Source organism: Bactrocera neohumeralis, chromosome 2, assembly GCF_024586455.1.
Source record: "Bactrocera neohumeralis isolate Rockhampton chromosome 2, APGP_CSIRO_Bneo_wtdbg2-racon-allhic-juicebox.fasta_v2, whole genome shotgun sequence".
Lineage (NCBI taxonomy): Eukaryota > Metazoa > Arthropoda > Insecta > Diptera > Tephritidae > Bactrocera > Bactrocera neohumeralis.
In genome coordinates this window covers 62673202-62700237 of record NC_065919.1, presented here as the reverse complement: position 1 = coordinate 62700237, position 27036 = coordinate 62673202, and the positions used below count along the sequence as shown (strand labels likewise).

General features: G+C 36.3%; 2 protein-coding genes across 3 annotated transcripts in view; one reads left to right on the top strand and one right to left on the bottom strand.

The window, feature by feature from the left end:
* The window catches only part of LOC126759146 (uncharacterized protein DDB_G0287625), a 300420-nt gene that overhangs the window by 208127 nt on the left and 65257 nt on the right, over positions 1-27036 (bottom strand). The window lies entirely within an intron of this gene.
* On the top strand, positions 1246-4522 carry LOC126759209 (protein tailless). Of its 2 annotated transcripts, XM_050473920.1 has the most exons (4): positions 1246-1354; positions 1467-1924; positions 2005-2603; positions 2890-4522. In XM_050473920.1, the coding sequence occupies exons 3-4, from the start codon at positions 2537-2539 to the stop codon at positions 4149-4151; spliced, it is 1329 nt and encodes a 442-aa protein (XP_050329877.1). In that variant the 5' UTR covers positions 1246-1354; positions 1467-1924; positions 2005-2536; the 3' UTR covers positions 4152-4522. The 2 variants fall into 2 exon arrangements, with proteins under 2 accessions (XP_050329877.1, XP_050329868.1); XM_050473911.1 differs by lacking the exon at positions 1467-1924.

Below are 27036 nucleotides of genomic sequence, written 5' to 3'. Positions count from 1 at the left end.
AATTTTTTTATTTGTTTAATATCTATACTTACTTTACTCATTTTTCAATGTAGCAATGCTCCATAAAGCGACATAAGTATGCAACTTATACTTAATTATATAAATAAATAAATTGGCTCTACCAATGTAGAGTTAAAGGCAATTGATAATGAGTTAAGAATTTTAAATATAAAAAAACAACAAATTAGTACCCACAACTTCAAGCTGTTACTTTGAAAGTCTTCAAAAGACGAAATCGAAGTTCTTACTTTCTAGTTCTCCATAAACAAATAATGTTTTCCTATAATTTCATTGTGCCACCCAAGTCACTGCATTATTGAGGTAATAATATCAAATGATAGCTTAAGTCAAATCTGGTTATATGGCTATCAATTTGTTTAATTGTTGTTTTTATTATTGAGAAAAGCTCAAGTAGTCCAGTCATTTAAGCTTAAATTAGGTAAGAATCTCGGTATTCGATATACCCATTTATATGTCTGTAAATACTTGTATATTGACACCCTAAAGTTGTCTCAAAACCTACATACATAAGGTAGGATATACCTTTGAGAGAACTTTAGGGTGTCAATATACAAGTATTAACAGACATATAAATGGGTATATCGAATTCCGAGGTGAACTTACTATAATGACTGGACTAAAGCTCAGTAAAAGCTTTAAGAATGGTGCCTTAAGCAACAGCAGTGAAATTTATGGGAATTTAATTAATGCCTTTAGGACTATTTGACAAGGTATGAAACCTTATCTGAAGCAAAAGTGAGTCTCATATAATTATCTACAACGAAAAAGTGGCAATCACAAATTTTTTCTTTAGCTAATTGTTTTCACTGATTTTCAGTGCCACTTATTATTTAATTATAATACAATAATATACTGTTCTCTTTAAGTTTATCTTACTACATACAACCTTTTGCACCAGAAAATAATATCGTTTTATATGCCCTCAAAAAATTCCGATAAAAAAGACAGATGCGAGATATTATTTTCTCTATTAGTAGAATCTCGATTATTATTTATATGAAGACTTAAGCGTTGAATATATGGTAAAAAGCATTAAGCATAAAAAATAGTGAAAATTAATATAACAAAAAAATTGTTTTTATCACGAAATAAAAAATTACTTAAACTACGTAAACAAATGCAGCTCTGTCATTTAAAGTTTAACAAAAAAACCAAAAATTCCATAACGAATAACGGATCTAAGCGCTGCGATAAATTATGACGGGGTATTTGCATGTGGCTAAATCTTTCTTCTAGTTTTTAGAGATTTGTGTGGTTGTTAGTCTTTTGTACAAAAAGTGAACAATTTGCAAAGTTTTCTAAATCGGGCACAATAAACTACAAAATTCAGACGGTAAATGCATATATTTTTAATTAAAAAAGTAAAACATAATATTTATTAAGAGCACGTGAATCTGAAATAAATCTGTCGAATTAAAATTTTTTGGGTTAAAATATTTTTGCAGGGGCGTTATATTTACAAGATTAATCATAATTTTTACACATTTTTATATTGCACAAAGTAAAAAATAGGCCAGTCGCGCAAAAAAAAAAGAAAAACTCAAGAACAATAACAACCCTATCACTAGAGCAGGTACACGCATAGATGATGGTTGGGATGAGTTCACACAAACGCCATTAAATCAAAAGAATGGCTGTGTCATAAAAATCCATGTCACACAATAGAACAAACTGAAAACATAATTATGAGTACTTAACCAGAATAATAGCGGACGAAAGAGAAAAGAAGAAGGCAAGGCGAAGAAGAAGAAGAAGCAGCATAAAGAGCGCGGACGTGTGCGCCACTTTTGCGACATTGCACAGATATTGAGCGTACTTGTGTTTGTTGTTGTTGCTTGCAATAAAGGTCATCGCTAGCGGTGACAGCGATGTCAGCGGCAGCGGCCCTAACACCATTTGTATAGTATTAGAGAGCGATCTGCTTTGGTTTATATGCGAAATAATGAGAATTCTCTGCTTTTACTCTATTTTCCATTATGGCAGGTCGTCAACAGTTCTGCAGGATCTGTCGAAGAAATCCGGAATTCTCTCTCTTACACTCAGCTAAGGCAATTGCAATTGTGAAAGGGCAAGAGAAACCACACCCTGAATGTGCGTTTCTGTGACAGCCGACAGCCAATGAACGAACTCAAATACGAGAGGGATGATCAGCAACTATTAGCATGGAAATGGTAATGCACAAATAATGCGTAGATATCCATAAAGGATATTTCAACCCGGCTAGGACTATTAAAGCAGGAGCAAAATCGCAAGAAAGCATCACAACCATTCGACATCTCGTGCGCAATAGTCGTCCAGTTGTTTGAGTGCATTGAAGACGATCGCGTTAGTTTAGTGCTAAAATAATACAAAAATAATAAAAAATTAAAAAACACAAAGACATATATATATGCTTAAGATAAACAATATTTGAAAACTGTTTTTGAAAGCAACAAAAACTAAAGTGAAAAGACTTTACAAGTGATTAAATAATACTAAGTTTGTTCCAAGTGGTGCCAGTACACGGCTAAAAAAAATGAGTTCCCCCGATATATCACCAGATCCTGCGGACAAATACAATAGATTGTCACCGTCTTCTTCAAGTAAGTATATACGCGCCCTTCCAGGATTACCTCGAACCAAGCAAGCACTTTTGCACCACAATAGACGGGTTGGAACTGCAAAAGCGCAATATGCGCTACCCTCCACTGCCTTGCGACTTCGTGTAGGCTGGCTTGGAGGCGTTCCATGCTGCCACTTAACGCCATAAGGCTTTGTGCGTACAGCGCAAAGACCGGCGCAGTTCCAACGCCTGCTGTTCATAAAGCGAACCCGCTATTTGGTAAAACCTCAACTAATAATTATTTTTACTTTGTGTACTCCCTTTAGGTCGCATACTCTATCATGTGCCTTGCAAAGTTTGTCGCGACCATAGTTCCGGCAAACATTATGGCATCTATGCTTGTGATGGTTGTGCCGGATTTTTCAAGCGTTCCATACGACGCTCACGCCAGTACGTTTGCAAGTCACAGAAGCAGGGCATTTGCGTGGTCGACAAAACCCATCGTAATCAATGTCGCGCCTGCCGCCTGCGCAAATGCTTCGAAGTTGGCATGAACAAGGATGCCGTACAACATGAACGTGGACCGCGTAACTCCACATTGCGTCGGCAAATTCAGTTGTATAAAGAGGTCGTGATGGGCCCAGACCCGTTGCCATCCGACCTGATGATGAGTCATAGGTTATTTAATGCTTTTCCAATGACACCTATGCTAATACCGACTGTGCCACGTCCACCACCTCCACCACCACCACCACCACAACATCATCCACATCCAGCTTTGGCCAATCCTTTTCAGCCACCAATAGTATTGGATCTATCAGTTTCGCGTCTAGCAGCACACCATGCCATGCAACAGAGTCCATTTGGTTTCTTCGCGCAAAACTCTTTCATGAATCGCTCATTGCCACCAACGCCGCCACTAATGGCCGCTGAACACTTAAAAGAGACTGCCGCCGAGCATCTCTTCAAGAATGTGAATTGGATTAAGAGTGTCGAAGCATTCCAGAATTTGCCGCTACCTGATCAATTACAATTGTTGGAGGATTCATGGAAGGAATTTTTTGTACTAGCCATAGCCCAGCATCTCATGCCGATTAATTTTCAACAGTTACTCTTTCTCTACGAATCGGAGAATATGAATCGTGAAATGGTTAATATGGTCAAGTGCGAAGTGCACTTCTTTCAAGAGGTACTCAATAAGTTATGTCATCTCAATATCGACACCAATGAGTATGAGTGCTTACGTGCAATCACGCTCTTCCGTAAGCCAAACGAAGATGCTGCTAACAATTCATTTGGCACTGGCGAAAGTAGCAGCCCAAATTCAAGTACTTCCGGCGATTCGCGTGGCCCTGTCGATTCGGTCAAAATAGCCGGTTTGTGTGAAGAGGCACGCGGTACCTTGCAGGCCTACGTGATGCGCACAAAACCCACACAACCATTGCGTTTTCAAGCATTGGTCGGTATACTACCATTGCTCAGCAAAGTGTCGGGATTCACAATCGAGGAGTTATTCTTCCGAAAGACAATTGGCGAAGTCAATATCGTCCGGCTAATTTCCGATATGTACAGTCAACGCAAGATTTAAAATCGCTGCGTTCCAGAGTGCTGAGAGAAGTAAGAAACGCAATCGCTAACGCAACCACAACCACAACACCACTGCCGCAATATGTTGCTAATGTTGCCAATGAGTTGCGCGCGGGATCGCTTAAATGGATTAACTGCCTTAACGGGCGCTCGTTTAGAAAAAGTGCTTTCGCACTCCAAGTGCCTTGCTATATAAAAAGTGCTGGAAACTGTGATATGCTCTCGTACTTTAGAGGCGAAAGCTCCCGTCTGCTTAATAACAATAATGTTAGTGAATTTAGTTGTAAACATCGTAAGGTGACAATTAAGATAATATCTTATCAGTTTAACGCATTTACAGTGCATTCGAATAATATTTATATACCTATGAGAGGAATTCGCTTCTCGCCCACACTTAAGGGCTTTCAAATGATCACTCACGGATGGTGAAGTTTAATTTAATTTTTTTTATGTATTCAAACAAAAATTACTCACTTTTTTATTTGCCTTTACGATTAGATTTTAAAATGTATGTGTACAATATGTATTTTGTATTAAGTTCCTAATCGTCAAAATGTTTACTTATTATATTTTTTGGTTTGTATTAGAGCAGAATTCGCCCAAATATCATTTGTTTATTTATTTATTATCGTCTTAGTAATTTAATCAATTGTACTGTCACGCATTGCTTGGAAAAAAATTTGAACAAAATGCAAATATTATAAAGATTAAAATATATTTATTAAAAGAATTGAGCATATTATAAAAAAATACATTGAGTTTAGCAGCAAATTTGATTTTCTTTTTTTTATCGGTTTTGGGAGGACAATATAGGATTACTCTTCATTGGATTAATATTGCGTTTAATAAGGTTAGACTGGCTGGAACCGCGTAAGCGCTGTCTACGCCAATATAGAAGAAGAATAAGTTTAGTTCCGGTCCAAGAATGTAGGCCTATGTTAGATCGAAACTAAAACAGTAATAGAGTTTAGTGAAAAATGTGATTTTACGCAAACATATTCGGCACTCCATTCGATACCGATTTTTCTTCGAACTCACCAAAAATTTGTATCAACTTTAGCATAGTTCACTTTAAAGGCTTTTATTCACAATATTATTAAATATTTTTTTATATTTATTTTCGTATTTCTAATCAAACTTCAACTTACTTTTTTATATTTATAATGAACTTTAGGATACCAAATATCTACCATTTTGGTCCACCACTTTTTGCCATTTTTCCACTAGAGACATTATTCCATCAGTGTAAAACTTTTCAGGTTTCTCGGCGAAAAACTGCGACAAGTAATTTTCAGAGGCTTCTCTTGAAGCCAACTTTACTCCATTAAGGGAGTTCTGCATTGGCCGAAACTAATTGTAGAATCAATCGTTCGACCAGGTTGAAACAGCTCATAGTGATGCTTTTCTAGTCCCACCAAACTCTCAGCATAACCTTTCGAGGCGTCAATCCTGGCTTTGCGACCATTTGTTAAGCTTCACCACGCTTGGACCATGATCTTTTTCGCACATTATTGTCGTATTTGATCCACTTTTCGTCTCCTGTTACCATTCGCTTTCAGAAATGGTTCGATTTCATTTCGTTTCAGCAAAGAATCGCAGATGCTAATATTTCACAGATAATTTTGTGGTACCCAAACATCGAGCTTCTTTTTGTAGCCAGCCTTTCTTAAATGGTTCAAGATCGTTTGATGATAAATGTTAATTTCCTTAGCGATGTCATGGCTGCTTATGTGACAGTCTCGGTCAATCTTTCGCATAATTTCATCAACTTTTTCAACGATAGGTCGACCAGAGCGAAGTGCATCTTTCACATCGAAATCTCCAGAACGGAAGCGAACGAACCATTGTTGTGCTACATGAACTGATACAGCATCGTCTCCGTAAACTTTACAAATTTCATTGTTGGTTTGCGTGGCATTCTTCCCTTTTTTATACAAAAATTTCAAAATATAGCGAATTTCTTCATTAGTTTCACTCATTTTCGAACAGCTGTAACTTTTTTTCAACTTCCCCGAATTTAATTTTTTTTGGTTACATGAAGTTTAAATTTTACCTTTTCAACACTATCTGGTATGACACAAAATACGAAAAGACTTTTTCGACTACCCAATATATACCTAAATAATTAGTGTGACGATCTGAATCAATTAGCCACGCCCATCTGTCTGTCTGTCTGTAATATGGGAATTAGTCCCTCAGTTTTTAAGGTATCGATCTGAACTTTTGGACATAAATACATGTATACATATAACACCACTATAGCACATAGCTGCCATACAAACTGAACGTTCGGATCCAAGTGCTTGCATGGACTATTTGTTCGTGAAATTTGTTAACAGTTATTCGCTAAGGCAATAATATAATCTCCAAAGAAATAGTTCAGATCGAAAAACTATAGCATATAGCTGCCATACAAACTGAAAAATAGGAATCAAATTATCATAAGGAATTTTTTTGTATCTGTGAAGGGGTATTATAGCTTCGGTGCAACAGATGTTTAGGTTTTTTCCTAATTATTAAAGTTAGAAAGAGTTAGGTAATCCAGGATACCAAAACTATGAGATATGGACCTGATCCTTGTAGATCCAAGAACAGTTTGAGCTTACTACAAATTTTTTTAAGGCGGCTAATATCGAAGATGTCGCTAAATATAAATATTTCTCTCTTTAAAATGAAACTTTTCAGACTAGCAGTTATAACGTACATTAATAGCAAAGGAAAGTTTACAGACCAAGATATGTACATGAAGTCCTTAAGCAGATTTACGTCGTAAAAAAAAGGTAATTCTAGTTGTACTATAAGTTACAAATTTCTTTTCCTTGTTACAATATATATTTTGTATAATATTTCTTCATCGAGATATATGTAGATATGGAGACTTTTATGCGAACTGTTCTAATATTTATTATTGAATAGCAGTAAGAGTTATTGGGATTTATGTTTCGGACGTTTTTGGATTCAGTTTGATCCCTGGACTGGTGGTCCACATCAAAAAATGGACAAGTTCGGAAATAGGTCGAATCTGATCTCGAAATCGAATGGCCTAGTACGTTTTATTGGAAAATGCCTTGTGGCAGCACGGCTACCCTACCAAAAGCTGGTAAGAATGGTTTTATTTAATATATTTGGTCATTGTAATATCTGTTTTCTTTTTCAACTGAGTCGCAATTTATAGTCAATATGTAATGAAATTCATAAGATGGTGTGAAACTTGTCCAATGCGAATCGTTTACCATCTTTTCATTGCAACAACAACACTGGCTCCAATTTATACTTTTTAAGTAAGCTTCGTGGTATAAAAATTCACGATTCTCTACATCTGAAATAGAATCGATTAGTACCAAAGCACTTAAACTTCTTTTTGAATATTTTCGGATAGATCTCGCAAAGCGGATTCTTCCCAATAGTAAATATCGCTCATTCATCCAGTTCTGCAGATTTTTTCTCTTTTTCTCTTACGAATCTCAGATAACTTCTTTAAAATAGCATATTAATGAGCAATATGTAGAGTCAAACAATGCATATCCAACTGATATTAAAAACTTGGAAGATTGATAACTATGACATACCATACATATGTGTATTATATGCGGGTGCTGCTGAAAATTCCGAGTGCAAGTTATGTCCTAGAGTCTCGTTGACTGATGACAAAACTTCTTCTATCCAGGCAAGCATCATTATTGCTTCAATTACTCAACGTTGGGTTTTCAGAAGACTTAACTCGTTGATGAAAGCATCACAAGTACATATATGTAAGTTGTCCAAAACATTTATGTCATCTGCTTGTCAGCCTATTTGAATACAAATATTTGTTATCGTCTTCAATTTAGGATCCTGAGCCAACACAATCACGCGAATGATTAAATCCAATTTTCCTTAGATTCCTTGTTGTAAGCCTCATCTTGGATGGCCTTCAGTGTTATATGAAGAGTTGAATAGTTGTTCAAGGCCCTAAGTACTAAATATGTGGACCCAGAGCTTATAGTTGACTTTTTACCGCAAATATCGGTCAATGTGTGAGATATATAATTGAAATTTTCAGAGAATCATTTCTTGATAATAGTACATTTTTCTGTGTGCTACAAATATGTGGAACCGAAGCAATACTACTCTTAGCCTCCATATATCTAGTATAAAGATTTTCGAATTTCCGGTCGAATTATATGAGTTATCTAAATAAAATTGAGAGAGCGGTTTGAACCTATAACGGTGCTTATAATGAATAAAAGCGGATGAAAACTCCTCCTAGACACCATATATATAACTAACACAACTTATGTTCCTGAAAGTACTGCCCTGGTTTTAATCCTTAAAGTTGCAAGAGTGTGAAGTGTTTGGTTATACCCGAACTTAACTCTTCATTATTTGTTATTTTATAAAATGTAATTAAATCCCGCCTCGAAGTTTATTCTTATAATTGAGATGTTTGCCGTCGGCAAAGCAACGGTTGACTATTCTCTGCTTTACTGCGGGTAAGGGCGTGATTAACATGATATGTTCTATATGCTGTCTAAGCAAATTCAAAATGTGAAGGAAAACATTATTTACCACTGTGATATTTTTAAGATATTCTATTGGTTTCATAAAGCCAATGATTTCTGAGTGACAAAGTTGAGACTCGAATTATCATAATTTACTCAAATGGTTTTGCACCCATTTATCTTCTTATTAGGTTTTTGGTAAGGTACAGTCAAGAAAAATTATTACTTCCTAAAAAAACAAAAAAAAAACAACAACTGATGACAGAACTCAGTATTACGATTGTTCATGTATGTATGGACGTATGCTTGTAACATTATGCTCACAAACTTTGCTAATTATTTTTCTCAATTATAGAAATCCCAAAGCAACTTGATTTCCATTTCATGCGCCAACAAATCGACAACAAGAATATGCACGAGTGCGTTAAAAGGCCGACATGCGCTTTTTTGACTTTCACTGCCACACAGTCAACAATGCAGCCAGGCATTTCAATGGCAGTCCATGTAGATATGTATGCACTTATATCCGCTCAGATGCATATATATGTTTACATTAAGAATTTGTTCAACTATTTAGATATACCAATGTAGGCAAGTATGTAAGTGTATGCCAAGGTCCTTCCATCTGCTTTAAGCCTTTTGATTTGCCTGTGGCATTATGCTCGTCTGTATTCGTGTACTCGCAACGCCGAAAGGACACAAATTTTGACTGGTTGAGTGAATAATACGAAATAGAATAGATTGAATCGACTGATGCTGAAAAGGTGCGGCATTTGCGATTTCAATTTCGAAGCCAAAACAGTAATTCCATTGCAAATTGTTCCTGTCGGGGAAATGTGTAATGTAAACAAATGCATCGTTTCCCGCACCGCACCATACACCCTTTTCTCGAGCTAGCTAACGGCATGTCAGCTAAGAACTCAGTGCATCACCCTATTTGATTTTAAAGCGCCCATTACGTTTGATAGCTACCCAGTTCAACATACATACATACATACAAACATACATACTTCCGAAGTCTAACGTGAAATGAGGTTATTTTTTTGTTTGTTTGTAAGTAAGTAGTGTAGGGATTTAGATTTTAATATGCCTAAATGCTGGTGATGTGGAAGTGATGTGTCGATGATGAACTGTACTCAACTCGCCGCTCTATGAAAATATTCCGCTAAATTTATGTGTGTGTGTGTTTCGGCAGTAGGAGAAGTGTTAAGTAAGTAGTTGTCAAAAACATTTCTGTAGCCACCATGGACAATGTTGCCATTATTTCGTTTTATTTTGATATAATTATTTTATTTTTACTCTTTATATAATATTAAGGTGTAGCCAGCTGTTCGTCCAAATAAGGTATGAAGAATTGCATAGTCGTCGAAATTTATAACTTAACTTTTGTACATTTCTAGAAATATAATTTAAAAGTACCCGGAAACTGTAAATAAAACACGAAATATTTATTTATTCATCAATATCCTTATTCCAACGATTTCTCCTGTCCTCGAAACACTTTTCATAAATACTTTTTGGGATTTCCTTCAGCTCCTTCAGCGATTTTTGTTTTACCTCTTCGATCGACTGATAACGGGTCCACGGAGCGGTAATTGCAATTTGTGAAACAAGAAAAAATCCCACGGAGTTAAATCTGCTGAATATTGTGGTTGATCGATGGTGTTCATTGTGTTTTTGACTTTAAATTTGGTCACAATCATTGCTCGTGGAAATGGTGCAATATCATCGTATAAAATCCATGAATTGTTCTTCCACAATTCCGGCCGATTTCAACGGATTTTGACGCGCAAGCGCCTCAACACGGCTAAATAGAACTTCTTATTGCCAGTCGGTTCCTTCAGAACAAATTCATGATGCACCAAACCACGAATATCGAAAAGTATCGCCTTGATTTTTGAGCGCTTTTGGCGTGTTTTTTTTTTTTTTTTGGTTTTGATTCTTTTTTCCCTCCATTCCGATGATTGTTGACTTGTTTGCATGTCAAACTCATAAATCCATATGCTCATAGTGCTTCCCATGAATGTGAGATCGGAATTCACACGATCAAGCATGTCCAAAGAGACCAGTTCCTGGTACTCTTTTAAAAAAAATTCTGCTTTATAGGGACGAGTCAAGCATAAACGCGTTTCATAGCCAAAAGATCAAATTAAATCTTTTGAACGTACTCGTGAGAGATTTCGAGCTCTCTTGTCATCTCCTTAACACTGCCCGACGATTTTCAACCACCATATCCTTCACTTTTTTAATATTTTCCTCAGTTGAAGAGGTCCAGAACAAGGCATGTGTTCAACGATCTCTAGGCCGTCTTTGAAAGGTTTGTATCACTCGTAGTCTTGATAAAACTGAATCACCGTATGCCTGTTCCAATATTCGCAACGATTATCCATTGTAGTACAATACTACATAGCTTAGCAACTCACCAGTTATGATTGGCTAGACAAAAGCTTTCAAAAAGTTAAACATGGTAAAGTTCGAAACCCTTTCAGTTTTCTGAGGAACACTTTTTTTGGCAGGTGATTTAAGTTAAAAAACTTTCAAATCAGGAAACTTATCAAAAAATATGAATTAGAAACAAAACAATTTTAATGGATGTACGGACGCTACAAATCTCTAACCTATACTGAAGGCCATCAACGGCTTCGAACTGGTAAATTCCCCTGGTATGAACGGTACTTTTTCAGCCATGGTGCAGTATATATTTACTAAGGTATCAGAGCTGGATCACAATAAACGAAGAATGCTTAAGGAATAACTATTGCGCAGGAGTTTGCGGTTCACCAGCGAAACTTGCAACATCTACAAAGACGGTTCAAACATTGCGAATGCAGTGGGACCCGGAATGTAATGCTTAGAGCTGGGTCTCAGCCGACCCTTCACACTTCCGGAATAATGCAGAGATTGCTGGACCTTTGTGACCATATGTGATATAGGAGAGGGCACAATAGAGTATAGGTCGCAGTGCAAATTTTCAATTATTCGCGATATATACGTCGATAGCCAGGCGACAATTAAGGCAACATCGCATTACAGCAGAGAATGTCCATAGAATCAAGGAGTTAGAAGATGCAGCTGCTACCGGAAAGTGGCTTCGTATATACTGGGTTCCATGTCACAAAGGCATTCCGAAACTCTAGAAACAAAATAGCTGATGAGATTGCCAAAAGTGCCATCCGTTGGCTACTGATTACAGCAACACGTAAGTCACTAAAACCGATACACAATGATATCTCCGCAAGAGCTAACAGACGGAACCTAACCTGATAATTTAGTCTATGTTAGAGATCTTTGACTTCACACGGGCCGTATTTGGCGTATCGAATGACCTCGAAAACACTCCGCATCAGATAGTAACGAGTTATGTATTATGAAATAAAGCAAAACAGGAATATAGGGACCTTTTTTAACTAAAGAAGAAGAATAATTCTTCAAAATTATAATATGATAGCTCGTTTAAAACTATTATTTTATATATTTTAATATTTTTTTTTGTATAATTTACTACAGATGCCTACAAATATTTTTTACTCAGCAATTTCAACCGATTTGTCCCACTTCCATTTACCGAAACTGTTCACCTTTTATGTATGTATGTAGTTGCGAATACCAAATTAGCACAACAAGAAAATATCAGCAACAAATTTTACAAACATATTTATATGCATGTATGTATTTGTATGTATGCCTATACAGCATACAGTATGGAACAAAATTTGTTGGGCTGAGCCCTTTTAAGTCCTAATGGCCCTTTATTATCTGCCTTTAGACTTTTAATAGACTCAGTAGTTTTGTGCGCACAGCTCATCCCTGTGGTTGGTAGAGGGTTAGAGCGCAAAAGAGATGCCAACGTATTTGCTGTTGTTGTTGCTTGCCTCAACAATCTTTGCTAAAATTGTAGCTTATACAACGGTGCGCATGCTCAACAACTATTTTAGAGTTTTTTTTTAGTCGAGTTAATCCTCGGCATTCTTTCGTCAGTGACGTTTTCATTGACATTTTGTAAAAGCTGATTGTTTGGCTAGAAAATTTGCTGAAATGAAAAGGTATTTAGGTTTTGTCGTGATCACAAATGATGGCAGTGTGAAAGGCAATTGTGGAGAGTATTTGGTACAAATTAATAATTCACATTTTTATATGCTATGTTAAGAAAATATTTCTTTAGTTCTTAACGTTACATTTTCTGCAAAAGAACTTTGAATGAAGTTTTTTTGCTCCTTTCTCGTAACAATTTTCAGGGAGAGCAATAATAAGTCGCAAAAAGTAATTCAGCGCGAGTCCCTTTAAATTTCTGGGAAACGACGATCTTTGATGTTGTACTTTGGGCTAGCAAAAAGTCTCAACCGAAGATCTTTGCAAAACAGACATTAACTCAATATTAAAAAGATTAAAATCACAGTAAAATCCTTAAATTAAATTATTTCATGAAACCGACATCCTCGGAGATTATTCTAAAATATTCTGTTTCGAATTTGTGTTAGGCTGCCTTTGGCTCATTGGAGAGTTTATGACATTCCCGACTGGTGTTTCATATTTCCCACCTAGAGCTGAATAAGGCTTCAAACAAATGCCCAAAGCTCTACTTAAAGGATTTCTTCTTAATCACCTTATTGTTATAGACAGATTCCACCCAGCAGTACTTTCTCTGTATCTTTTGCATCTTTTGGAAGAAAATTTGAAGGCAAAAAATTAACTTTTACTTTACTAAATTTGGCTTACTTAATTTTCTTTTTTGACGTGAATTTTTTCGTTAATCAAGTCATCCGCCACAGACGAGAACTTGGTGCCAGCTGCGGAATATAAGGTGGATACATAAGAGCCTTTTAACCCAGCTTCCGAAGCTTCTGGCGAGTCACTGTCGACATGTATGGGCTGTTGTTGTACTGATGTAACATAATTCATTTCTTATTCCTTCCTTTAGAGGGTCCAATCCAGTGCAGGGCCGAATTAAGTTCGGTCGTAGGGAAGCAGTTCATAGTGGTGATTTCTTGCCATTCCTATTTTCCCGACCATTTTGGGTTGACGTTGTCTTAAGTGACCTACTTTTTATTAGCAGTCACCATCCGCGATGACGATTTGAGGAACTATTAGTTGCAACCATCATCGAGCTGTTTTTTTGTAAAAGGTTTCAATTTGTTTTTTGTGCAAAGTGTAACAATCACATGTTACCAGAGACACTAAACTCCCTCTAATTGTAATAGAATTAAATGAGAAAAATATATAGTAGCTCAAAAACATACAACAAGCCACCTTCTATAAAATATTGCAAGAGAAAGTGAAGCTATAGATTATTTTACCATTTTACTTGTTGATCTTAAATTGAAAACGTCCAGAACACAGGTTTCGCAAGAACTGAAGCCGCTCGACATACCCAAGCGATACAAGTTCTGAGAAAATCTGACGTTTTCGAACCAAATTTTGTTCAGCGATGAGGCCAATTTCTGGCTCTTTGGATATGTAAACAAGCAAAGCTTATTCAAGAGCTGCCATTTCATTCAGAAAAAACAACGGTTTCTTCAAAATGATGTCGGTAAGAACGTAACCGTCAATGGCTACCGTTATCGCCCCTATGATAACTATTTGATTCTTGAAATTTCAACGAGACGGCGTCACTTTCCACACATCGTATCAATCAATGGGTTTATTGAGAGAACACTTCGGTCAACAGATAATTTCATGGTTTCAGACGGTCAATTGACCGCCAAGATCGTGTGATTTTTCCTTTGGGGATATATAAGGTCTAAAGTCTATGTGGACAATCTTGCTTCGATTTAGGCCTTGGAGCAAAATATCTCACGTGTCATTCACCAGTTAAAAGTCGAAATGCTCGAACGAGTTATGGAAATAGGACTCAATGGATGGGTCGTCTGAGACATAGACGCGTCTAACATTTGAAAGAGATAATCTTCAAAAAATGAATGGAAAAGAATATTCTTTCGAATGGTAATTAACATTCCTCATTAAATTTGAAATTTCTGTGTTTTTTCTTTAAAAAAGTAGAGAAACTTGAAATGGATCACTCTTTATATACGTATATACTTTTAAAACCTATTTGATCGATGAACCATCGAGTTCATAGTTATAGATTGCTTCAATTGCTCGATAACAACAAGGCGGCCTATAGCAAGAGAATCTAGGTCAAGCTTCCAGCAAAGTAGTATGTATGTAATTACAAACATCGATTGAAATGTTTTATTCGCCTTATTCGAACGTTATTCATACAAGTCTTATAAACTTATTTCTCGAAATTAGAAATCTGCTATTGAATTATAATAAGTTAAGCTGTCTCGAGGAAGAACCACAAATCATATTGTACAACACAAATACAAGAGTAAATCATATTACGAGAGGTATTACGGAAATAAGAGCCGCAGCAGTGCACTTATAAAAGGCGAGAATACACAAAACATTTCCGTGAAAAGTCCACTGCACTAAGGCAGGAAGACAAGTAGGGTGAAACTGTTATATCAGTTTTATGAAAAGTAAATACAAATCCACGAATGCCCACAAACAAAAGCAAACGAGACAAACAAGAGCGGATTAGCGACCAACAAGCGACGATGCGACAAAGAAAGTTGAGCGATAAGGCAATATTACTACCGTGTAAATGATCGCTATCGATCATATTTATCTGTCGGCAGATGTAGAACGTTGTCGGATTCCGGTTTGAATAGTTATTGACTTCTACCATGTGTATGTATCGTACACAACGCCGCTGGTAGGAAGAGAGATGTCCTCAGATCAGCATTTCAATTATTCCGCAGTTCGGCTTGCCGATCAACTAATTCGGCTTATTGACAAACTAAGTACTACTTCTGATGAACTCATGGTGACTACAGGTAGTCAACATATCTCAGTAGGATTTGCAAATCTTCGTATATGAACGTTTTGGCCTGACTACAAGTATAAACGAATGATACTCAAGTAAATTTGTATGTGTGTATATATAAACAAACCTGTGGGGGATCATATTTTAGCTTAAAGACATTTTCATTTTGCAGGAAAACAATGCGCTGGCTCGATCTTAGCTGCTTGCTAGTTTTAGTTGCCAATAATACAGGTTCAAAAACATACAAACACCCATACATACATCTACGACATGGATTAACTGCACCGCCCAAAGCGTAATCCAGCCCATTAAAAACCATTTGCATGCGTAGATCTTTGTTTTACTAGATAATTGTGAAAGGCTAAGCAGAGAAATGAACCCATCCTCTGTGGCGGTGCTCTCGTGACAATCGCACAGCAGTTAAGTAGCGGATGATGACAGTCGCAGACGAGGCAATTGGGTTGCCTAAGCAGACTTGTCGTCGTGCGGATGATCTTGCAAAATATTTTGCTTTTGTTTAATCGCTTTGTTCGTGGCTTCTGTGCAATTGTTGCGGTTAGCGAAAATTATTATTTACAGTGGGAGGGCTGGAGTTATGTGCTGTGTGTACGCACCTGCCTTGGACAAATTTCCGCAATGCGACAAGTTGCTTAATGCCGCGCTATGTAAAGTGCTACGAGCATTATGCGAATTTGTTTAGCGAAGCAGTTCACTCGATTTGGAATTACTTAATCGCGGCTTGAGAACCAACAAGTGCCTGGAAAGCGGACACGGGAATATGGTGAATATCCGCGTTTAATCCCGCACTGTTGCACCTTGGAGTTAATGATCACTCAGGTATTGTCAAGCAGGTTTATGTACTATGTATTGGTTGATTTTTAGATATCTCATAAGCCACAGAACCACAACTCTTCCAGCTTTTCCAGGGAAATGCTTTCAATATAATTTGTAAAGGAATTTAAAGGAGGCGAATACAGAGATTTAAATTTCATTATAAAAACAACTTAAGATTTGTATACACAGACTTACGCGTTTATTTATTAGAAAATGCCTGAGACGTTTGTTTAGAGTACTCTGAAGCTTAATACAACTTATCAGTCTCAATATTTTTCATGAAATCATGCCAACAAGTTCTCTGCCTAAGCTCATAAATGCCATACTCAGAAAATACTATTGGAATGTTATATTGTGTCTATGCAGTCTCCAAAACCTTTATTCTTCGTGGTTAATTCAATTTGAAAAATTTCAACTAGTAGTATTAAGCCTTCGTCGGGCATAATTGCTATATTTAGATATATCTAGAAATAATATAAAAACAAGAAAAATACTTAACTTTAACTACACCGAAGCTATAATACTCTTCACAGATGCATATATTTCAGCATTTATATGTACTGTACAATCTCGATAATCTGGACAACTGAAAACCAAGCACTGTCCGAAATATCGAAATGTCCGGCTTTCCGAAATATGAAGAAAAAACTTATAAAATTCATTTTATACATTTTATGAACATTTTTATTGTTTTTCAAAGAAACTTTCTTGGCGCAGTTTTGTCTTATTTTTCTTTCTGTATGCAATATCTCTTATACCATGTTCAGACCGACACTTAATCACACGATTTCGGCTGTTGAATGGATTATCCCACTAATCTTAAAAATTTATCAAGATTTCGCCATACAAAAATGACAGTTCCAAATCACTTCATTGAAATGATTTCAAACTGATCCACGCTAAATCTCTCTGTGCGACTCTGATTTTGCGCACTCTACTTGTCAGCACTGGAAATCTATTACATTATCACAGCTGATTTAGACACTACAAAGGGGGGAAATGTAAACAAGCAAATTTTTTTTAAAGCAATGAATCTAATTTCAACTGAAAATCGACTTAACAAATGAAAAAATGCATCCGTTATTTCTATTATATGGAAAATATTAAAAAAATACGGTTTTTTTTTTTTAAATACTATATGACAATCTTTCCTTTTGATAAATATTAAGCGATATGAATTTTTGAATGACAATAACAGCTGTTTTTGATCTTTCTAACGGCAGTGAGAACACTGTTGGGTTATGAAATGCTTAAATGTAATCTAATCTTTTAAATTTTCGGTCTGAACATGGTATTAGGTTTGCAGGTTTCAAATATCTCCAGCGGGAAACTCCTGCTCTTCGGTATCTTTAGTACAGATATAGCTTGAGAATGCTGGGTTTTTGGATTTTGGGTTTCTTGTTCATTTTCATCTTGGTTCATCAACAAAATAAACATCCGGAGATATTTAGACTACTCGTAATAGATCAGATACTTCTGTTGAGTTATTAGGACGCAAGATAGCAAGAGGAATATCGTCATCACTTTCTTCGTCCTAAAGAATTTTGTTTAAGCATTTTTGCGTTTGATGCTAAAAAACCCATGTCTTTCAATTTTTTTTAATGCAACTGTTAAATTATTTTCTGAAATGGACAAAAGATGAGATAAAAAACTTTTACGATAATTCATTTTTAAAATTCGAATGTCATTCTGGTTCATAGGCTGGATCAGAACCGTGCAGTTAGGTGGTAAGACCACTACAAATATGTCCTTATCAAGATCTACTAATGAATGTGGATGGTAGGTCGCATTGTCTAGCAGTAGAAGTGCCTTGCCTGGCAATTTTCTTTTAGATATCGCTTAACTTGTTTGATAAATTGTTTTTCAAACCAGTTTTTAAAGAAAAGCTCTGTCAACCAAGCATTTTTGGTGTTAACATATTCTAACGGAAGGTGCATTTTCTTAAACGCTATGGAATTTTTGGTTTTTCCGATCATCAGTAATTTAAGTTTATGCCGTGTTTTGACGATTAGCTGGAGTTATGGTATGTACCGGAAACGGAAAACGTTTTGTTAGTTTTTTCGAGACAAAAAAGAAAAAGGTTGAAGAAAAAATATATTTTAATAAGATATTTATCTTGATTTTTATCGTTCGGTTTTTAAGACAAAAGTTAAAAATAAATACATAATATTTCCAATAGAGATTTAGGGACCTGTATCTCGTGTTATATATATAAGAGCCATTGAGTTACGCTATATCGTAACAAGATTTCATAAAAAAAGAATTTTCAGACAGTTTCGTAATTGTGTGACTCAGTACTGTTTGAGCAAGCGTCAAAGATGAACAACAAAAAACGGTTTCCTGAAAGTTTTTTGCGATTAGTATGAACAGGCAATGTAGGCGGCTGAATATGTAAATAGTTTAAGTTTTTATGATCCTGATGCTATGAGAGGCAATCACGCTCAATTTAGATTTCGTTGATTCTGTTCCAGTAGCCTTGAGATCAAAGATGCACCCCGCTGGAAATGGCCGAGTCCGACCGACATATAAAACCGCAATTGGCAACAGAATCAATCTATTTTTGAAACGGATGCTTACTGGTGTGTCACTTACGACAACGTCGAACGAAAACGAACGTGGTCGAATCACGATGAGCCGGCGCAAGTCGTAATCAAACCAGGATTAGCAATCAGGTAGGTTTTGATATGTGTTTAGTGGGATTGGAAGAGAATCATCAAACACCCTTTTTACGACAAAATGCGTTATTCGGACCATTACTGTCAACAATTGGATCATATGAAGAAAATAATCGCCCAGGTATAGTTAGTTTTAGCCCATAGGAGAAGCTTAATTGGCAAGCTTTTTTGCATTCATCTTATAATCCAGATATGAATTCATCTGTTCCTTTCTATGGTGAATGATTTTGTGGGTGAAAAATGCGGCCGAAATTAATGAAAATAATTTTTTGAAAAAATGGTGCTTATAAGACCTTAATCGAAGAATTCTAACAATGCAAATACTCCAATTTAATGCAAAAATAATGAATTTCTTTTTACTAGACCTTATATAATACAGATAGCTGTAGGATCGATTGTGATCGTTAAATGAGTATATTTGAGATGTACTGAGTAGCTATACTATTTGTACCAAGAAAGAGAGAGAGAGATTCTAGACAAAAAGCTCGTATACTGGCTGGAACATGGTTGCCTTACTACGAAACCAAGAAGGAAGTACCATAATCTGCTTGATCGATAGAAATCGTGGCCAAAGCATTGATGATTGGCTATCGTTCATGAGGAAATATTTATAGTAGCGCTGATTCTGCTTTAATTTCAAACTAGAAAGGAGCATATATTTTTAACTAGAAATTTATGGGTACAGCTTAGCATATCTTAAGTATGGTGTGTGGGTCTTTCGCTACTCTACTCGAGACTTTTATGAAAACTGTGTCGATTTAAGTGATTAGTAAGACATTTCTGAGACCTTAATGATTTCTTAAACTCTTATGCATGGCAGCTGTATTTATTTTATCCAACTAATAAGTTCACATCCCTTACATAAACAAACGCAAAAATGTCACTAGACCTAGACAAATTGAAGCAAATGCGAATTATTAACAAATTACCTACACCGCAACTGAGTTAAATACTCGCGGCCATAACAATGCGTGAGCACATCAATTTTTTCACATCATCACCTTTAATCCGTTGTGCAATTTGTCGATCAAAATCATTCAACCGCAATGCAATTGAAGCGATTTCAAGGATTTGCACTCTCGATCTTTTCACTTCTTCACATAGTCATATTGTCACATCTTCTCATTGTGCAACTACATGTAATGAGCTCAGAAGCTGCATAATGAAACTCTTCATTTCGCTACTTCCAAGTACTTGAAGCTACATATACTACATATGTACAGATATCCATAAGTCCAACTAAATCTCTTCACAATTTTTTTTTATTGTTGCAACTTTATTCGGGTCTATTGTTGAGCAGCTTGTGACAATGCACTCGTCGGTTTTGATGAGTGGACCTCCTGGAGGTGAGAATAAAAAGAAATCAAATTTCCCTCCGAACAGCCACTAAGATGCCAATACGATCGAGGCTCAAGTGTGAAGCATTAAATACACACACACACACTTTAAACAACCGAGCTCGGTTATTTTCTTGTCGGCAGCAAGTTGTAGCGCTGCAGGATTGTTTGCTTGCGTTTAACCTCAAAAGTTTTGCCCGCATTTTCAAAGTCTTTATGTTGAGAAATTTTTCATAACACTTCAAGTGTTCTTGTGCGGTTGCATTTAAGGAAAAGTTTCTGCGAAGCCTCGCACGATTCATTGTAATAAAGAGGGTTGATGAGGCTTTCACCATTCGCTGACAGTTAACAAGTGTCATGTGATCTTCAGCTAATGGTTTACTTGAATGCACTTTGCGTTCATTCTTTTTTTCGTCGCTTTTCGACGGTTTGGTTACTTTTTGATGTCGCTTGCTTGTTGTTATTGAGGCAATCTAGAGTATTGCAGCGCGCGATTTTAAAGCGACCACCACGAAGAAACATCTTGTGTGTTCTATAAACGAGTACGACGTTTTAGGGTGGATTAAGTTGAGAATTGTACTTATTTTTTGCGTTGGAAATGCTTTGTTTAATTCTTTTGAATGAGAATAAGCGAAAGCTGATGAACTTTCTAAGGCGGATTATTCGAGAGATATGTATGTCAAGCCATTGCCATTTTTTAGAAAATTAAATGGGTATCGATAAGATTTATTAAAGCGAAAATTGTGCTGCATATAGTACATATTAACAGTTACGAGGGTTTATTTTTCTAACTATGAAGTGGAAGTCATTTACATAACCGATTTAAATTTGGTTTCTATTAAAGATGTTAGTACTGGTTGCCTTAATTAATACTAGCTTGAATTGTAATCCGTTTTTTCTACCACAATTTTAATTAAAACGCAAAGCAAGCGAAAAGCAGGAGCAGCCAATGAAACCAGTACGCGAGTTCCTTTGAAACCAAGCCATTTCCTATGATGCTATAACGCATGTTTGCTATAAGTATATAACATAGACTTGGAAGGAGTCTGATATCTTAGCTATGCTCACAAGAAGTTACTTTCTCCAATGATTTCAGTTTATATCCGCAGTAAGAGTTCCAGCCCCAGCACCATGAACACTTCCACCTTCCTAAATCGGAAAAAAGAAGCACTTCCATCATTTATTATCGGCAATTTCGCCAGCGAAGATTATTATAAATACATGGTAACGGAGGTACTTTTTTCCAGAGCCTTTTTTTGACAGATCACGTGTGAGTTTTCTCAAGCTGTTATATTATTTGTTTTCAGCATTGTTTGCCATTTCATCATGGAAAGACTTACTATACGTCTGAACAATGTTTGTTACGAAAATTCACGTTCTGTAAAGATTGTTGTTTATGTCCGCTTATAGTCAACATAATTAAGACCCAGCATTCATTATTGGATAATATTGGGTAGTCTAAAAAGTCTTTTCGTATTTCTAATCAAACTTCAACTTATTTTTTTTATATTTATAATAAGAAAAAATAAACAAATATGTACCATTTTGGTGGACCACTTTTTTCCATTTTTCCGCTAGAGACAATATTCCATCAGTGTAAATCATTCATCAATGTAAATCAAAATTTCGAAATTTCGAGAGCGGAAGCGAACTGATACAGCATCGTCTCCGCAAACTTCACAAATTTCATTGGTGGTTTGGGTAGTCCTATTCTCTTTTTTATTCAAAAATTTCAAAATTAAGTGAATTTCTTCATTATTTTCATTCATTTTTGAACAGCTGTAACTTTTTTACAACTTCCCCGAATTTGACTTTTTTTTTAGTTAAATAAAGCTTAAATCATCTTTCCCACACTATATGGTATGATACAATGTGATTGTGCAACGACATCTATTGACGAAAAGACTTTTTCGACTACTAATATATAGTGTTCACCGCAAAAAGTCCTTTTAGAGAGGTGCTCCCGAAGATCAGCAGTAGTTCCTTTCCAAAAATATATTTTTATTACGTAATATTAGGTCTTAAAATACAGTTAAAAGATATCATAATATGTGTACACATTTTTGGATCAATAAATTTGAAAGTTTTCTCTGAGAAAATTCCGGAAAATTTGTTTTGTTTTAGGTTCTTCTAACTGTATATAAACATAGATAGCGTGTTTTAGTCCATCTTTGAATGGGCTAAAAATAGATAAATTTGATTCGAAAACGTCGTTAATACAAATAGAAACTGTGCGTGCTGCTATTGATCAATAGCTAAATCAGGTCATTTCAAACATCCGATATACTCATTTAATATATGCATTTATTTTAGTAACTATGTGTTCAGTTTGTATGGAAGCTATATGCTATAGTTAACCGATCTGACCAATTTCTTCGGAGATTACATTGTTGCCTTAGAAAATAATCCATACCAAATTTGGTGAAGATACATTGTCAAATGTGAAAGTTTTCCATACAAGAACTTGATTCCGATCGTTCAGTTTATATGGCAGCTATATGTTATAGTGGTCCGATATCGGCCGTTCCGACAAATGAGCAGCTTCTTGAAGAGAAAATGACGTTTGCAAAATTTCGAAAGGATATCTTAAAAACTGAGGGACTAGTTCGTATATATACAGACGGACGAACGGACGGACGGACAGACAGACAGACGGACATGGTTAATTCGACTCAGCTCAACATACTGATCATTTATATATATACTTTATAGGGTCTCCGACGCTTCTTTCTGGGTGTTACAAACATCGTGACAAACTTAATATACCCTGTTCAGGGTATAATAACTTTATTAAAAAATTTATTACAGTAATTTGTTTTGCAACCGCCAGAACTTATGACTTATAGCAGAACCAATCATCATTTTTTATCTCCTTGTGAGCTTTGGGCTGCTACACATGTGACCTCCAGACATTTTGGTCTTTAGTGGTTTCTTACAATTTTGTATGCCAAGCCACTTCATGTCTTCTTCGAGTTCGACAATCCATTTTGATCGCGCTTTTCACCTTGCCGGCATGATGAATGCTGTAACCTCTATAATTTTCTAGGTAGATGTTGAGCTGTTGAGCAGAATTAAAACTAAGTGGCAAAGATATACGCCAATAATCGGATTAAAGTCGGTTACCCATTACTTTTCTCAACATAATTTTAAACTTTGAGGAAATATATGTAGATATGCACTTTTCATAGAGCATCGACAAAATCTTAAGTTTGGTTCATATATGTACATACATACATATGTATATCAATCTGAAGGATATTTTGATTAGTTATTGTTTAGTTTACTCTTAAAAACAAAAAACCTTATCTAAAATTTGTTAGTTAGCTTGAATCATGATGTTTATAAAGTTAAGAAAAGTTAATTAGCTAGTCTCCAGGTGATTTTCTGACACTCGTGAAATCTGAAATCTGTCGTAGTTTATTTAAACTAATACGATTATGACTAACATGTTAAATTTTCAAATAAGAAAGTTTGGTAGCATGGAAAAAGAATGCTGGTACTGAATTATTGCGCAATACTTTCGTTTTGCTTTATACTTTTGATAGATTTTAATATAGAGTATAGCAACAGCGATTTTTCTCGATTAAAAACAAAACGGCCAGCACAACAAATGATGTTCATAAAAAAAAAAAAAAACGGAAAATAAATAACACATTAATGGATAATGTGTGCCAAGATGAAGAGATAGCCCTTGCGCCTTATGGCATCAAAGGTCCCATAATTAATGGCGAATTAAAATCTATTTTGCCAATGTGGCGTATCTCTGCTGGTGTTCAGTTGCATCACTACATTTCGCACCCCTGGTGAGCGGCGAAGCGCAACAAATCAGCGACAATATAGCATAACGGTAAACATATGCGCAAACACGCCTGAAATGGTGATATAAAGAACGAGATAGTAAATGTAAATATTAAATATTGAAATATAAGTACATATTTTGGGGAGGCTTTTCGGGCGGATTAATATTGTTTGACTCTTATGGAAGTGTTAAGAGGAAAATCAAATAAATGTGTGTGTATGTTAGAGTTTAATATGAAGCAAATATTAATAATTGTTTACTTATTACATTCAAATTTGAAATAACGCAATTTATTTTCATTATTACTTTTTTCAGAAGTATTTTTGTACTTCCTAGACAAACCGTTAAAAACTCATACTTCTCATAAATAAGCCATAAATCGCCCACCCTCTGGCAGAAAACCAAAAGTTCGAAACTTTTCAACTTCCGGTCAAAAAAGCCACCTGACACTGTCTACAAAAAACACAAACAAATATTCTTCTAATAAGTACAAGTAAGTGACAAATTAACAGTTCGTACAAATGAGTATGTTTGCCTTGAACTTCGAACATCAGGTGCATCACACAGTCACAAAAACATAATTACGGTACATCATTGCCACATGCAACGAGGGTCAGGCGAAAAGGCCACTAGCTCGGTGGCAGCTATAATTTGCCCTCCAACAAGTACCGAAGCGACAGCCTGGGAATCAAAAGCCCAAGTTAACCAAAAACTAATGAAATCCAGCAGCGTCATCAACATCCTCTTCATCATTGCTACCACTCTTCAATATAGCGGTGCGGCCATCACGCAATCCAAACTACGCGGTGCGATATGGGAATTGTAAGAGCATGTATGTGGGTATGTATGTAAGTGTGTATGCATAGGATGTGGAGTGGGCAACTGCAACAGTCGCAACTGCAATCGGGCAACAGAAGGTCGAACGCATATAAACAGTAAACACCTTCCTCAATAAGGCCATATGTCAAAATAATGCAATGCCAGCGTACACATGCTTATAAACAACCCCGAACTCGCGTAAAGTCTGAAGTGTGGCTGCGTCGTATGCAACGAGCTGCATAGAAATTCCGAAGCATTGCCGATCTGTTGTTTTGTTATAACTTAATATAAAGTGAAATAGCCCTGCAGGAAATTCGGTGATTTGAATTGGCGAGTGCTTAGGAAATAGCAAACCGTTTGAAATTATAGTTGAAGGATGCAGCAGTTTTATTGAAAATTTCATTTGAAATTATTTTGCTCCTTATTAATAATTTTCAATAAATTTCTGAAAAAAACCCACAATAGGGTATTTTAAGTTTGTCTTCCGTCGAGGCGTGGGCGTGAATCAGCGATATGTTGAAGAACTTCGTTTTGTTGCGGATTGTGGCTAGACGTTCATCCACCGGGTGAATGTCAGTCTCAGTGCCACCACGAATACCACACCGAACTTGCGCCCCTTTACATGGCCAATGCCATAAGGACCTACTTGTCTCAGTCCTTGTCCCGTCCACCGCACTTCTTGGTTGGCGGTGATGTCAACCTTAATTTTAACGAAGGACATCAAACAGCTGGGTAGCGGCACCTTCCCAATTAAGGGACCGGGCATTCCAGGTGCATGCCCTCAAATCGTAATCCTTAATACGTTTGTCATGGTCGTCATCAAAATAGGCCTCTCGTCCGAGGCTGTTGTTTAGTTTTCTTTGGGGGGCTTATAAGTGGCATGTCTCAAACCCAGCGCACAACTCTGAGTAGGGATGGTTCGCCTTCTCACTGTAGCTCGCCTTCAAATGGATGTTATTTGGCTACCCAAAGGATACTTGGTCTAAGACCGGAAGTCGTGAGCTGCTTCAGCCATAAGTTAAAGAATCGTTTCTGGCCACTCCCAAGCGAATGGCAACCAGAGAACTTTCCTCACTTGCACTATCCTCCACTATAGCATATAGCTGTCATAAAAACTGAAAGATCGGTATCAAGTTCTTGTATGGAAAACTATTTTATTTGAGAAGGTATCTTCAGGAAATTTGGTATAGATTATAATCTAAGACATGGCTATGATCTCCGAAGAAATGATTTAGATCGGACAACTATAGCATATAGCTGTCATACAAACTACCGATTAACCTCAATTCATTACATGGAAACATTTTTTTCCTAAGACAATGCCACCATTTTCGAAAAATTCAGATCGGATCACTATAGCCATAGCTGCAATTTAAACTGACCGATCAAATCAAAATAAATATTTTATACCCTTTTATTTTTTAAGAAATGGATCAGGGAATTTTAGCATAGCCTCGCTTCAGCCGAAGTTAATAATTTTTCTTATTTTAATTTGAGATAAGGAAATGAATAACTCCTTCTTTTCTTTCATAACTCACCGCCTTGCCACCCCTTTATGTTTCAAGTTTTAGTCTATAGTTAGTTTATCTTGCCAAAAGGAGAATCCGAAGAAGTTTCACATAACAAGGCTGTTACTAGTCCACAAAGAGCACTGACAAATGAAACTAATGATCAAAACTATCTTCGCATACTCGAAAATTTTCATTTGATTATGCATTTGCAAAATTTTTCTTACAGGGAATTATACTGTAACAAGCCACATTTTGCCTATCAGACGGCTGCAAGCGTTTGTATAACAATGGAATGGAATGCAAATAAATTTAGTGTACAAAGCCCGCAGGATAAGCACTCGAAAATGTAACAAATCGACTTTGACAAAAGCTTCGACGGGCCAGACGATTTCGCGCACCGGAATATCGATATGAACGCGCTCATGTATGTATGTGCATACTATATGTTTGCAAATCTGTACCGTGACACAGTAAACCACAAAATGTACGCACATGCAAAAGGGCAAGGGACATTTAATTTACAGCTAGCACTCTCATGCCACTCTGCGCAGCGCCACTTAATCACAAGTGCCACTTATCGCGTTTGCGCAACGCCGCGACATGC

Coding starts and splice junctions, on each gene's coding strand:
- LOC126759209 (XM_050473911.1), top strand. CDS start 2,537: ATGAGTTCCCCCGATATATCACCAGATCCTGCGGACAAATACAATAGA. Junction 2,604..2,889: donor ATTGTCACCGTCTTCTTCAA/GTAAGTATATAC, acceptor TACTCCCTTTAG/GTCGCATACTCTATCATGTG.